Below are 12,510 nucleotides of genomic sequence, written 5' to 3'. Positions count from 1 at the left end.
CACTGGAAAGTTAAAAGTACATGCGACATGAACTTTTTTTTTTTTGTACCAGGCATTGAACTCACAGCCATGCACTTGCAAGGCAGGCACTTATACCGCTGAGCTAAATCCCTGGCAGACATAAACATTTTTCTAGATTGAAGATCTACATCCTTTATTTTTTCCCCCTACATTCTTTAAATGTTTACAAGTTACTGGACTCCTATAGGATTAAACATACATGCTCTAATGTACATCAGGGGACCTCAATCATTCCGTATCCCAACATGCAAAGCAATGTGTCACCAACAGCAGTTATAAAAAGTAAGGAGCCGTTAGCGGAATCTCTGGGGAAAGAAGTTTTTGTGTCTTTTGAGAATCTCTGAAGTATTCATTTATTCTTGCAAGCTACTTACTTTTCAGAATCAAGTATCTAAAGGTTTTAAAAGTTTGCCAATTTATTCACAAACATTAACTGCCTAATGAATTTTTGAGTATGAATGTGAGCCTTTTAAAGTCAGTGAAATTTCAGTACGTGAAAATTAAACCTGAGATGTCTAAAACTTATGGCTCAAAAAGCAGGTAGATATATGTATTTATTATAATTACAAGACTTCTTGACAATGTGCACTGTCATCCAAGAGAAATTGCACTTATCAACTGCTATTTGTTCACTAGTGAGAAATATAATTTACTTATGTTGGAAATGTTTTATATACTTTGATACTACCTATGTGAACATTTTTCTAGATATATTTATGAACTGTAACTGTATGCCAAAAACTATATTCTTTTTTTTTTTTTTTAAATTAGTACTGGGGATCGAACTCACAACCGCCTGCTTGCAAGGCAGGTGCTTATGCCGCTAAGCTAAACCCCAGCCCTAAAAACTATATTCTTAAAACATTACCACTTTTAACATCACAAACTATTCTCATATCTGTTCATTGAAGGTACAGTCTATCACATGTAAAACTTTTTATAGACATTATCTGAACTGCTTTGAAATAGAGAAATCAAACGTAGAGTTATCTCGAAAAGAAAAGGAATAAGCAGCTAACAAGAACTAACAAGAACTAAACTGTTAAAAGTTAATTTACAATAATGACTGGAGTTACTATGTACATAAATTACTGTAATAATAGTTGGAGAAAGAAAAAAATGGCTGGATACAATACTCTGAATACTAAACAATTTAGTCATTTCATTAAAAAGTTGCTTCTATATATTATAGAATTAAATAACAATGGCTTCTTCCTACCAAATATAAAAGATAATCACTTTTAATGTGAATCTCCAAGATTAAGCCATAAAAGTTGATTTAATGAGAAAAGTATATCACTTTTAATACTTCTTTTATTTCTAATTACATTTTAACTTGTGAGTTCATATGATTTTAAGAGTTTCTAATTAAAGCCCTAGGAAACACAAAAATTTAGGATGACAATACATGTATATGTATAATCAGAGATTAGCAAAGGTTTGAAGGCATCTAAATAATTTTGCATTTCTGATCTATGTCATTATGTCATACTGATTATCTGGGTTAAAAAAGAGGAATATTCTTGGCTGGGGATTTAGCTCAATGACATAAGCGTCAGCCTGGCAAGCGTGAGGTCTTGAGTTCAGTCCTTGGTACAAAAAGAAAAAAAAAGAGGGATGTTGGTTATTTGATGGCAACATTCACAAAATTTACTTAGTACTGCAGAACTATTTAAAGCCATTTTAAATTCTAAGGACAGAATATGAAGAGTCAATTCTGTGCTGTTAAATTTTGGAGACATTACATATAGAAATTTATAACATGGTTTGTCAAATGTGAATTAAGAGCTAAAAATGCTTAACAGTAACACTGCTTTAAAAAAAAAGGTACTAACATTAACTATGTGACAGGATATGGTATCATGAAGGTAAAGATCTAAAGGATAATCCAAAATAAAAAATATATTTGAGAAAAACAGTGACTCTAATTAGTGATGGCAAACCTTTTGGAGACCGAATGCCATATTGCAGCCCAAAACCTACTTATTTATCATAAAGTTCCAACACTGCAATTAAACCTGAATACTGTGATTTCAGTTTAGAAAAAACTGTATATTAATATCCTTTGTCTTAAAAAAAATAACATACATACCATATATAGCTTTGCCACCACTAGTCTAGAATAGGTAAGTTCTAGATTACCTGTGGTGCATATGCTATAATGCTGAACACTAATGTTGAATTTTAATGATCTTATAGAATAGGTAATTTTAAGTTATTTTAATATATTTTCTTAATGATCACCCTGTGACTTAGGGTATAAGAATAGATTATAGGACTGGGGATATAGCTCAGCAGCACAAGTACCTGCCTGGCAATGTGAGGTCATGAATTTGATCACTGGCACCAAAATAAATAGATAAAACCATACTATCTAGATTTTTTTTGTTGGTGGTATGGATTTTAACTGATAAACTGCATCAAATATTTATGTTCAATTGTAAGCTTTATTTCTTTGATTTGTAAGCTGTGTCTTTTAATATATTTTGAGAAAATATTTAACACTGCAGAATATAAAGGAGCCATTAAGACCTATAATGGCTGGCCACTTCAAGTTTCCTTCCAAGAATCAGCTGGTTTTTGACATTCTTAAAATTCCAAATGTTCTTTTATTGTTTCAAATAAACACTTATGAATGTACCCTCTTATTCCCTTTATATAGGCATTTGGCAGCATTATAAACTCAAAGCTATTTTGTTAGTCAACTTGAATATATGGAAGAGTATTAATTTCAGTACATTTTAAATTAAGAGATGTGATAATAAAGCTTTTTGTTTGCTCATTTTGCATAACAGTATTGGTCTTTGATCTGCATTACATTTTTATTGAAAGAAAATCAATATACTGAAAATTATTTTAAAATCACACTACAAATCAGACCTTGACAAAAAGCAAAAAGAGCTGTTTAAGCTCTTCAAAAAGTGTTATCATGGGCGGCAGATTAGCTCAGCAGCACAGTGCCTGCCTGGCAAGTGAGGCCATGAGTTAGATTCCTGATACCAAAAAATGAGAAAAAAAAAAGTGTCACCTTCTAAAGTTTATTGGCTGCTTTACAATAATTTACTTTGCTAAATAGACTGATTGCTAAAAAGTATCTTGTGTCACCTTCCCATAGCACTTGAGATCATCCTTATTTTAACACTAAGGATTGAACCCAAGGGTTTCACATCCAGCTGCATACCTTGCCCTTTTTATTTGAAATACAGTCTTACTCAATTACCCAGGTGAGATCTGAACTTGTGAGCCTCCTGCCTCAACCTCTCAGAAAGCCAGGATTACAGGCCAGGTATGCACTACCATGCCTGTTTTGTTTTGGAGATGGTCTCACTGTGTAGCTCGGATGGACCTTGGCCTCTCTGTGTAACCCAGGCTGGCCTGCAACTAGTGATCTTCCTTCCTCGGCCTCTCAAGTGCTGGGCCACACTTGGCTCATATGTCACTTGACAAGTCTTCAGTGGTCAACTTTAATCGGTGCCCTAAGACTTTAGATCTCTATTGATACATCACTACACTGAACTATGTCATTTACTTTTACAGAATCAAGTATCACAAAGCCAAATTCCGTTTTAGTTCAAAACCTTTGAAGCTTATCAATACCATAACATTTACTGTAAAAATGAGTTCTCCTGTAAAATTCTGAAATGTGAGAAAAATGAAGTTAATATTTTTCTGACATTTAAGAGTCAATTTTAATTTTTAAAAAATTGAACCCAGGTCTTCCTATGTGGTAGGCAAGTTATATGCACTATCACTGACTCCTAGCTCTGTTATGTAAAACTAGTGCAAAGGTTTTAATTACTGTGGACTACCAAGTACTACTGAAAATAGAAAATTGTAAAATGGAAATGTTTAAAGGTTTATCCTTATATTTCAAATTTATGAAATGAGAGGTATGGTTATATCTGTTTTGGGTCAAACAGCTAGTTTGATCACTACACTCAGTATCTAGTACCTTTACATGTGGATAATTTTTCAAAATTATACAAACACTAACTGTGGTAAAATGATGTGAAACTGTCATTACTTGAGTTCCAGGACTCACTTTAAAGATTCTTATCAAAGAAATAATCATAAATATGCTAAAAATCAATCCTGCTTCTCTCCTTTTTTTTTTTTTTTTTTAAGTTCTGGGGATCATACTCTAGACCTCATGCTTGCCGGGCAGGCGCTTATGCTGCTGAGCTAAATTCCCAGCTCTCCTTTTGTTCTTTCTTACTATTTTAAAACTGGGATTTTCTGTTATCCTAGAAGCTAAAATCTTTACTACTTTTATAGAGTTCTTTATGTTTTAAATTTTTAATTAATTTATTTACTCATTTTTGAGACAAGGTCTTGCTATGTAGTTCAGGCTGGCCTTGAACTCACTACATAGCCCAGGATGGGTCTAGCCCCTGGTGATTCTCCTACCTGAGCTTCCCAAGTGCTTGGGGCTATGGGCATGCACCACCAGGCCAGTTTAATCTAGTTCTTTAAAACGAATTATATATACAGGTAAGGAATTAAAACACTGAGTTTCTTTTGTTATTTAACAGTCTTGGTTTTATAACCAATATAACTGACTGTTGAGTTATACTTTTCCAGAGTCAAGCTGCACAAGACATTATTATCTAAAATACAAAACTAAAATCTATATATTTTGTTCTATATCAATGATGTTGAGCTCTTTAAAGCTTTCAGTGAAAACAAATAGCCCACTGTTGCAATATACCATAAGCAAGATTTTACACCCATCCTATACATTTAATTTCAGCATACTATATGACAATGTTGTTGTGTTAAGCATCTTTTAAAATCATTCTAAAGTAGCAACTTTTTATTTTGAAACATCTTTAATTTTTGAACTTGTATTGCATGTATCAATGCAGGTTAAGATTAGACTCAACTATTCTGTCTATGGGAAATGGGAAGTAGTAAGATAAGAAGAATATACTCTCTTTAATTAATGAAGTCAATAAATAACTACCTTTTGTAGAGTTAATGGCTTTTGAAAGTATTCACACTGAACTAATTAGCAGGAAAAGTAGACATATTATTTTGGATATATTCAACTTATTTACTAATGAAGTGTCATATAGCTACAAAAAAAAAGACATTACCTGACTGCAACACACAATTAAAATGATATAACAGCTGGGACAGAAAATGTCAGGATACACTATATAATTCAGATGTACAAAGGGCTGTTTGCACCACTTACTCCTAGGCAATTATTGAGGTAGAGCTCTTAGCTAAAGGAGTGGAAGTTTTAACTAAGAAAAGGCTCCAGTCTCTTTTTATAATGTTATATATCCCCTTTCATAGCTATGTTTTTTATTCTGAAATGAATCCAACACAAATATGAAAAGTAGCTTGACACTGTTTTTTATTTTGGCAGTACTGGGGATTGAGCCCAGGGTGTGAGTGTGCTACACAAACACTCTGACACTAAACTGCATTCTCCAGTGCTGTTTGTTCTTTTTTATTTTTGAGACATGGTCTCATTATGTTGCCCAGGCTGGCCCCCAACTTAGAATTGTCAGTGCACCCCACTGATACCCATTTTTAAAAAATGTGTTTCATCAATTATTAGATTTAAAGAGTCTTAAGAGAAGTCACAGACATTTTAAAATGTTAGGGATATGGAGTTTTTTTAAATGCAAAAAAGTGACACTCCCCACAAAAGGCTGAAGAAAAATCCCCGCAAAACATACTGCTCCATACTCTCCTTTTGAAAAGTGGAGGCTACATTGTAGAAACAAAATCTCTATTAGAGAACTAGTTTTGAGAAATGACTATCCCTAAAGATATACTCTCAATATATACTACTGAAGTAAAGTCAATATTAATGCTTTTTAATATAAACATTTAGTTTTGGGGTAAAAATGAGCCTTTCAAAATTTGAACCTGTCAATCTCATTGACTAGCACTAAGAATGTAAGCCCACGCATTTGTCTATGCTTCTTCCCCTTGTAGGTTGAAATGTAACTTTTTGTCTTTAACCACTGGATAACAGTTTCAAGCCTCTGGAGAGAATGAAGAGATGTGAACAAGTCTGGTGATGAAGCATAGAATAGATTCTGAACTGTCCCTCCTTCCCACTTATTTAAGAAGCACCAAAACTGCAGCCAAGGTTTCAAAAGGTAATTTAACAGCAGGAACTATAATTTAATCACATCATATCATAGTACACTATGTAACATTATATATTTTGCCTGTTGATATATAACAGTTAAATTTATTACAAGCATTATTTCCTAACTTTGTAGTATAAGTGCTTCTTTTCAAGTATTACTGCTTATTTAATAGTGTTTATATTTTAACAGTAAATCAATATATATAATGCAATGCACTGTGCCATTTCTCCCCATCCTGTGTTAAGGTATTACTAACAAAATCAGTTAGGAAAACCAAGACAACTATTAAAAACTGAAACAAGGCTATCAATATTACAGATGCATGTCTTGTGGTCCACAGCATTTTCCCTATAACATGAATGTATAGGCTAGCATTATTTTAACCACAACTTCCCTTCACAAGTAAATCAAAATTTTCAATCAAAAAAGACAGTTACTCCAAGAAAAAAATCAATCCGCACTGCTAAAAAAAGAAGTAAATTGCTGGTGTCACCCTAACAAAAATTGTGCATTTTCTCTTTTTCACATGGATTTGGTTCATTTCTTTGATGACTATAAAACTGGAGTTCTCTTGATACATTAATGAGATACACTAACTTGTCAAATAGCCTCTCATTTAATATTTAAATTAATACAATCTAGAAAAAGGTCAGTGCCTCAGTGGCTTTAAACCACATCAATTTTAATTTGTTTTTCAAAATAACAATGCAGTAAGTCTATGCTTCTGTAACAATAGTGCAACACAGTAACCCTTTCTGAATAAAGGAACTGAGGTTTTATCCAAGGTAGAAGCTTTAAATAAGGTAGATTGTTGCCAGTTACATACTAAATCTTGCATGTCTGATAGAAAATATCAGGAAAGCTTAAATTGACTTGTAAATCCTCATTGAGCTAAAGCTTCACAAAAGCAGCAATGGAAATAAACAAAGGTACACTCTGAACACTTTGAAACTACTCTAAAAACAAATGACAAAAAGTAGTATAAAACAACTGAACATCTATCTGTTGTGTATACCAGATGTAAAAGATGAATGGACCTTGTGGTTACTTGCAGTGCTTGACTTATATAAAGGCAAAATTAAAACTTAGTCCACTTCCATCTCTCCTGAAGATTTAGTATGCTGTGAGCTGTCTTTTATATCTGGTTTGGTTTCGGGCCCACTGTGTCCATCCATTGGTCCATTGTGTTCATTGTTAGCTTTTGCTTTGTCTTCAGCAACTTCTATTTTTGGTTTGGGCTTGTAAATGATGGGGTTACAGAAATCATCCAGTTCCTATAGACACGAACAAAATAATATTAACTTTCAAATTCTACATTAATTTTCTAAATTTCCACATAATTCTACATTCTTATGTTAGCTCAGCTACGTAACTGTTTTTTAAATGGTTCATGGAGGGGTTACCTTCCAGGTAGCACATGTTTTGGCAATTAGAAACTATTCAATGTTTAACATGTTTTTGTGTCTAACTTTCCTAAAACTTGTTTTCTCATAATATATCATTATTAAGTTTATTGGTACAGCATCCATCACATGGAACCCATACACAGTACACCCTGATGATTTTGTCTTTCCCATTCTCCTTCCCTCACTTCTGCATCTTTTCTCCTTCTTTACAAAAGCTTTGTTTTCATTTCTGTCTTTGTTTTTTTCCTCTTCTTTTCTTTCCTGCTCCCCCTTGCCTTGTGCCCTTTCTCATCTGAATGTTTTCTTCCTATTTCATAATATCTATTATACATTTTAGACCTTATTAACACTTTCAGTTTCTCATACCAGAGAAACAATATTTCACTTAAGAGTTTAGTTTCTAGGTGCATCCATTTACCTATAAATGTTCATTTACTTTGTTAGGAATAATTTTTAGTGTTTTGTTTGTTTTTTTGGAACAGAGTCTCACTATGCAGTTCAGGCTGGCCTTGAATTCACTTTGTAGCCCAGGCTGGCCTTGAACTTGCAGCCATCCTCTTGCTTCAGCCTCCTGAGTGCTAGAAGTATAGGCATGTGCCACCATGCCTCGCCTTAATTTTCAATTCTTCCTTGAACATATGCTGAGTGCCTTGAAAATTATGGGAAATATGTCAAACAACACCTATTTGAAATTTTTCAACACTGAAACTGAAATTTCTCAACATTTACAATTCTAACAAACCATATATTATATATTTATATGTATATATGTATGTATATATATGCTAACTTTAGTTCTTAGTTACAATTTGCTTTCAATTCTTCAGCTAAAGGGAAAATAAACTGAAATGAAATATCAGGTATTTTCTATTTCCTTGGCTTTTACACAAACACACTGCTATATAAACTATTCAAATTAAAAAACCTTTCAGACCAGTTTCAGAGACTGGTTTAGGGATGAAGAGATAGGACAATGTTTTAATGACAAACTGCTCCTATTGAACTCTTTCTTACCTGATTAGAAATAGATTATCTATCACAAACTTCTTGACAAAACTTTCACAGAACAAAAATACTTTTATTTAACTGACTGTAAAATAAAAAATTAATATAAAAATACTGAACAAAGTAAAAATGATCTTGAAGTATCTATAGATGAGAATTTTGGTCTCGAACTTACAACAATTCTTTTGCCTCAGCCTCCTGAGTGTTGGGATTACAGCACACCTGGCTCAACATTGTGGTGTGCCACCACACCTGGCTCAACATTTTGGTGACTGTCTAGATCTATGTTCATATATATGCATATATATAAGCATAAAAATTAGCACAGATTTACACAAGATAATTTTATTTCAGTTCTGTAATCTTTCTTAGCAATGTTATACATATCTAAAATATCGTATTTCATGGCTACGTGTACATATACATGCATGAATTTATGTAGTAATTCCTAGAATTGTGAATTTGTGTTAAAGGGTATACTCACTTTAAATCTGTATGTTTATTCTGTTTTAAGAAAGTTGTAACAGATTTATCTGAAGTGCTCAGGGGAAAGCACCCATTTTCTTTCTCTGGGTTTTTTTTTTTTTTTTTTTTTTGAGATAGGGTCTTGCTATGTAGTCCAGGATAGTCTTGAAATCACTACGTAGCTCAGGTTGGCTTCAAATTTGTGGCAGTCCTCCTGCCTCAGCCTCCCAAGTACTGGGGTTCCAGGTGTGTACCACCATGTCTGGCTAGCATCCATTTCTCCTCATACACAGATACTCATTTCTTCGATTAATGATATTGGTGAACACTTTTTCATTTATTTTTTGGATATGAACTTCTTTCTTTGTCAATTGCTAATCCACAGTCTTTACTTTTTCTATTTGGATGCAAATCTTTTAATGAAGTTTTGTCACCATGTTTTTCTAAGTGTTTTCCTCGACTGGAAAGTTTTATCTCATCTTAGATAAACTTATAAAAAATGAAGTTTTATTATTAAAGTTTGTAGACTTCAAACTAGATCAGAAACAGACCTATCCTGTAATGAAGACTTTAGAATCTCACTGTATCTTGGAAGTTTGGGTTATTTGACAGTCAAAAGTCATCATATTTTGCTTTATTTCATTCTGTACTAGTTTTAAAATTTAAAGAGCAGCTTTGTGTGACAAATTTTAAAAATGAAGAGATAGTCTATGCCTAGAATCTTTAAAAATATTCAGCAAAATAAAGGATTTGCCTTAAATTTCTGTTTTTCTAAGTTCTTTTACAACTTGATTACTCCTTAGAGTATGACTTCCATTAGAACTTTTTAATCCTAAACTTATTTAGTTTCTTACCTTCGACTTTCCAACTATTTCTGCCACTCTTACCACAGGATCTTGAGTGAGACTTAATTTGTTTTGTGCATTCATCTTGCTGTTCAGCCAACTCATGGCATCACTGATAAATTTTTCAACTTTTTCCACTTCAGCAGGATCCAAATGATCGTATCTTTCATCCTATTAAAAAAGTTTTATTTACTGTAACTGAGTTGGTAAGCACTAGTTTACTGATAATTTCTGCTTTAAAGTTTGTTACTGAATGCATACCTAACACATATTCATATGATAAAAGCAAAATATAAAACCTAGAAAACAAAATCAGTATGTTTTAAAATGAAAGGCTTTATGAAGAAGCTATGAAAAAGAATGATTAATATTCAATGTGAAAACAGCTATAATGGAATGAAATGTATGAAGAGTATACAGAGAAATTGGGCTGGGGATGTATCTCAGCAGCACAGCACCTGCTTGTCAAGCATGACGTCCTGAGTTCAAAATCCTAGTACAGAACAAAACAAAAAACCCAAAACAAAAACCCACAAAGATATACAGAAAAATTAGGTACAGAGGCACATAATAAACAAAGTAGACAGAAAATTTTGTTATATACTAGAACAATATGGTAAGTTCCTGTTAAGTAGAATGATACAATAAAATTCTGTATGAAAAAGAAAATTTCAGCTGCCACATACTAGAAACAACTTAGAAATTATGAGTTAGATTGGTTAATCACAGAAGCAGACAGAAATAGCAATGTAATTTGTATAGCAAGAGGATTCCCTTGACCGATTATATAGATGAGACACAGAAAGTAAAAGAAATGAACAGATACTCCAGAATCGAAAGAAATGTGAAGATGGTAATGCCATGTTTTGAACCATAAACATCCTCAGGTACTCAAGTCCTTTTTCTGCTCCTATGACTATAAACTGTACACCTACCATCTTTACCTTAGTTCCTAGGGTTGATACATTTTCTTGAATTTCTTTCTGCTTTGTGGCTCACTTAAGTTTCTTTTGCTAGTTCTTCATTTATCCCCCAGCTACATGTTTTAAAAAAATTCATACCTAACACATATTCATATGTATACAGTTATACACTAGAACAATATGGTAAACCAACTACATATTTTTCATTTGTAAAGTTCAAAATGCTACTTGTGCCTCAAAGTCCTGATTATATTATCACCCATTTCTCTGAAATTTTCCTCTTCTCAGTCTATGGAACCTTTATCATTTCACATCAAAATCTCTGGAATCATTTTTGACTTCTCTTTCTATTGTGCTTACATCATACCTAACATTAAATCTTGTTAATTTTTAGCTTCAAAATAAATGCAACATTTAACCATCTCTTGTACCTCAACTATCTGGGTTTAAGCCTCTATCATGTCTTTCTTGTATTATTCTAACAATGTCTTTAGTCTACATGTAGATCCTTTAAAATGAAGTCAACCCTCCAACAGCTTTCAATTTATGCAAAGTTTTTTTGTGTTTGGTTTTTGGAAGGCAGGGTCTCATTAGGTAGTTCAGGCTGGCCTGGAACTCACTCTGTAGCTCAACCTGGCCTAGAATTCATGGTGATCCTCTTGCCTTAGCCTCCCATTTGCTGGGATTACAGGTATGCCCAGCAACCCAAACTTTGACAATAGACAGCTAGGCCTTTTTTGCTCTGGCAACTGCTGTCCTTAACCTCTACTGACCATGCTGTTTTCCCTTGTTCTCCTTTGGGGGTTTTGCAACTGCAATTCTCTATTTCTATAATATTTTTCTTCTAGATGTATCTTGGGCCATTATCCCTTTCAGTTCTCTTGTGACACAAATATTCCCTTATTTGCCTGACAAATCTCTTCTACCCATTTCTGCCAGTTCCTTTCTTTCCCCATAGCTCTTTATCATCATCTGACATACTTGTGATAACTTTATTGTCTACCTTTTCCCAAAGAAGCATGAGAAACAGGTTTAGTGTTTGGTTTGCTGCACATAATAAAAATTCAAATTCCTGAGTGTAAGTTGTATCTTGTTTTGGATAGGATTTTGAACCTACACACTCAAGAAGGCAGCTAAAGCCCGGTAAATAGTAGGCAAAAATAATTATATTGCATTTGAAATACACTGACACATTATTCACAGTACAGGATTTTTCTTTAGGGTGGGTAGATTTAGTTTTATCAAATTTAGAAACCTTTTATTTTTAAAATAAGTAATCTCCTTCCACCCTGTATAGTGGGGAAAATAATATAGTTGTTGAGAACTTGTATAATATCATGCTTGAATACTAACTACCATAATTTACTACCTGTATAATCCTCAACCAACTTTTATGTAACTGAAGGCAAAAGTATTAACTTTTTTTGGAGAGGAGTAATATCCTAGTGAGAATTAACGTGAGATAACCTTTCTCCAGATACACAGCAATATCGTTTTAATAGCAATGACAAAATCTGGGGATAACAGTGAATATTTAGAGGAAGATCGGCAAATTGGTCCATGGACCAAGTTCAAATGGCTATTTTTAAAATAAAGTTTTATGGCTGTTAGTGCACTTCAATAGCAGAGATAAGTAGCTTATAGACACAATACTGCAAAAACAAAATATTTACATCTGTCTTTTTATAGAAAAAGTCTCTCAATTCCTAGTTCAGACACTGCACTTATTTTT

The 12,510-nt window shown here is 33.2% G+C and overlaps 1 protein-coding gene across 2 annotated transcripts in view; it reads right to left on the bottom strand.

The window, feature by feature from the left end:
- Positions 1 to 6,126: 6,126 nt before the first annotated feature.
- Positions 6,127 to 12,510, bottom strand: part of Hspa4l (heat shock protein family A (Hsp70) member 4 like) — a 47,727-nt gene continuing 41,343 nt past the window's right edge. For both annotated transcript variants that reach the window (XM_063260751.1, XM_063260752.1), the window contains 2 exons: positions 9,865 to 10,026; positions 6,127 to 7,408 (listed from right to left, as the gene is read on the bottom strand). In XM_063260751.1, coding sequence (XP_063116821.1) covers positions 7,220 to 7,408; positions 9,865 to 10,026 — 351 coding nt within the window. In that variant the 3' untranslated portion in view covers positions 6,127 to 7,219. The remainder of the gene's footprint in view (positions 7,409 to 9,864; positions 10,027 to 12,510) is intronic.

This window comes from Cavia porcellus, unplaced genomic scaffold (genome assembly GCF_034190915.1).
Source record: "Cavia porcellus strain 051 isolate PalLab524CR breed Dunkin Hartley unplaced genomic scaffold, mCavPor4.1 scaffold_14, whole genome shotgun sequence".
Lineage (NCBI taxonomy): Eukaryota > Metazoa > Chordata > Mammalia > Rodentia > Caviidae > Cavia > Cavia porcellus.
The sequence above is the reverse complement of the archived record's forward strand: the minus strand, read 5'-3'. Positions and strand labels throughout refer to the sequence as shown.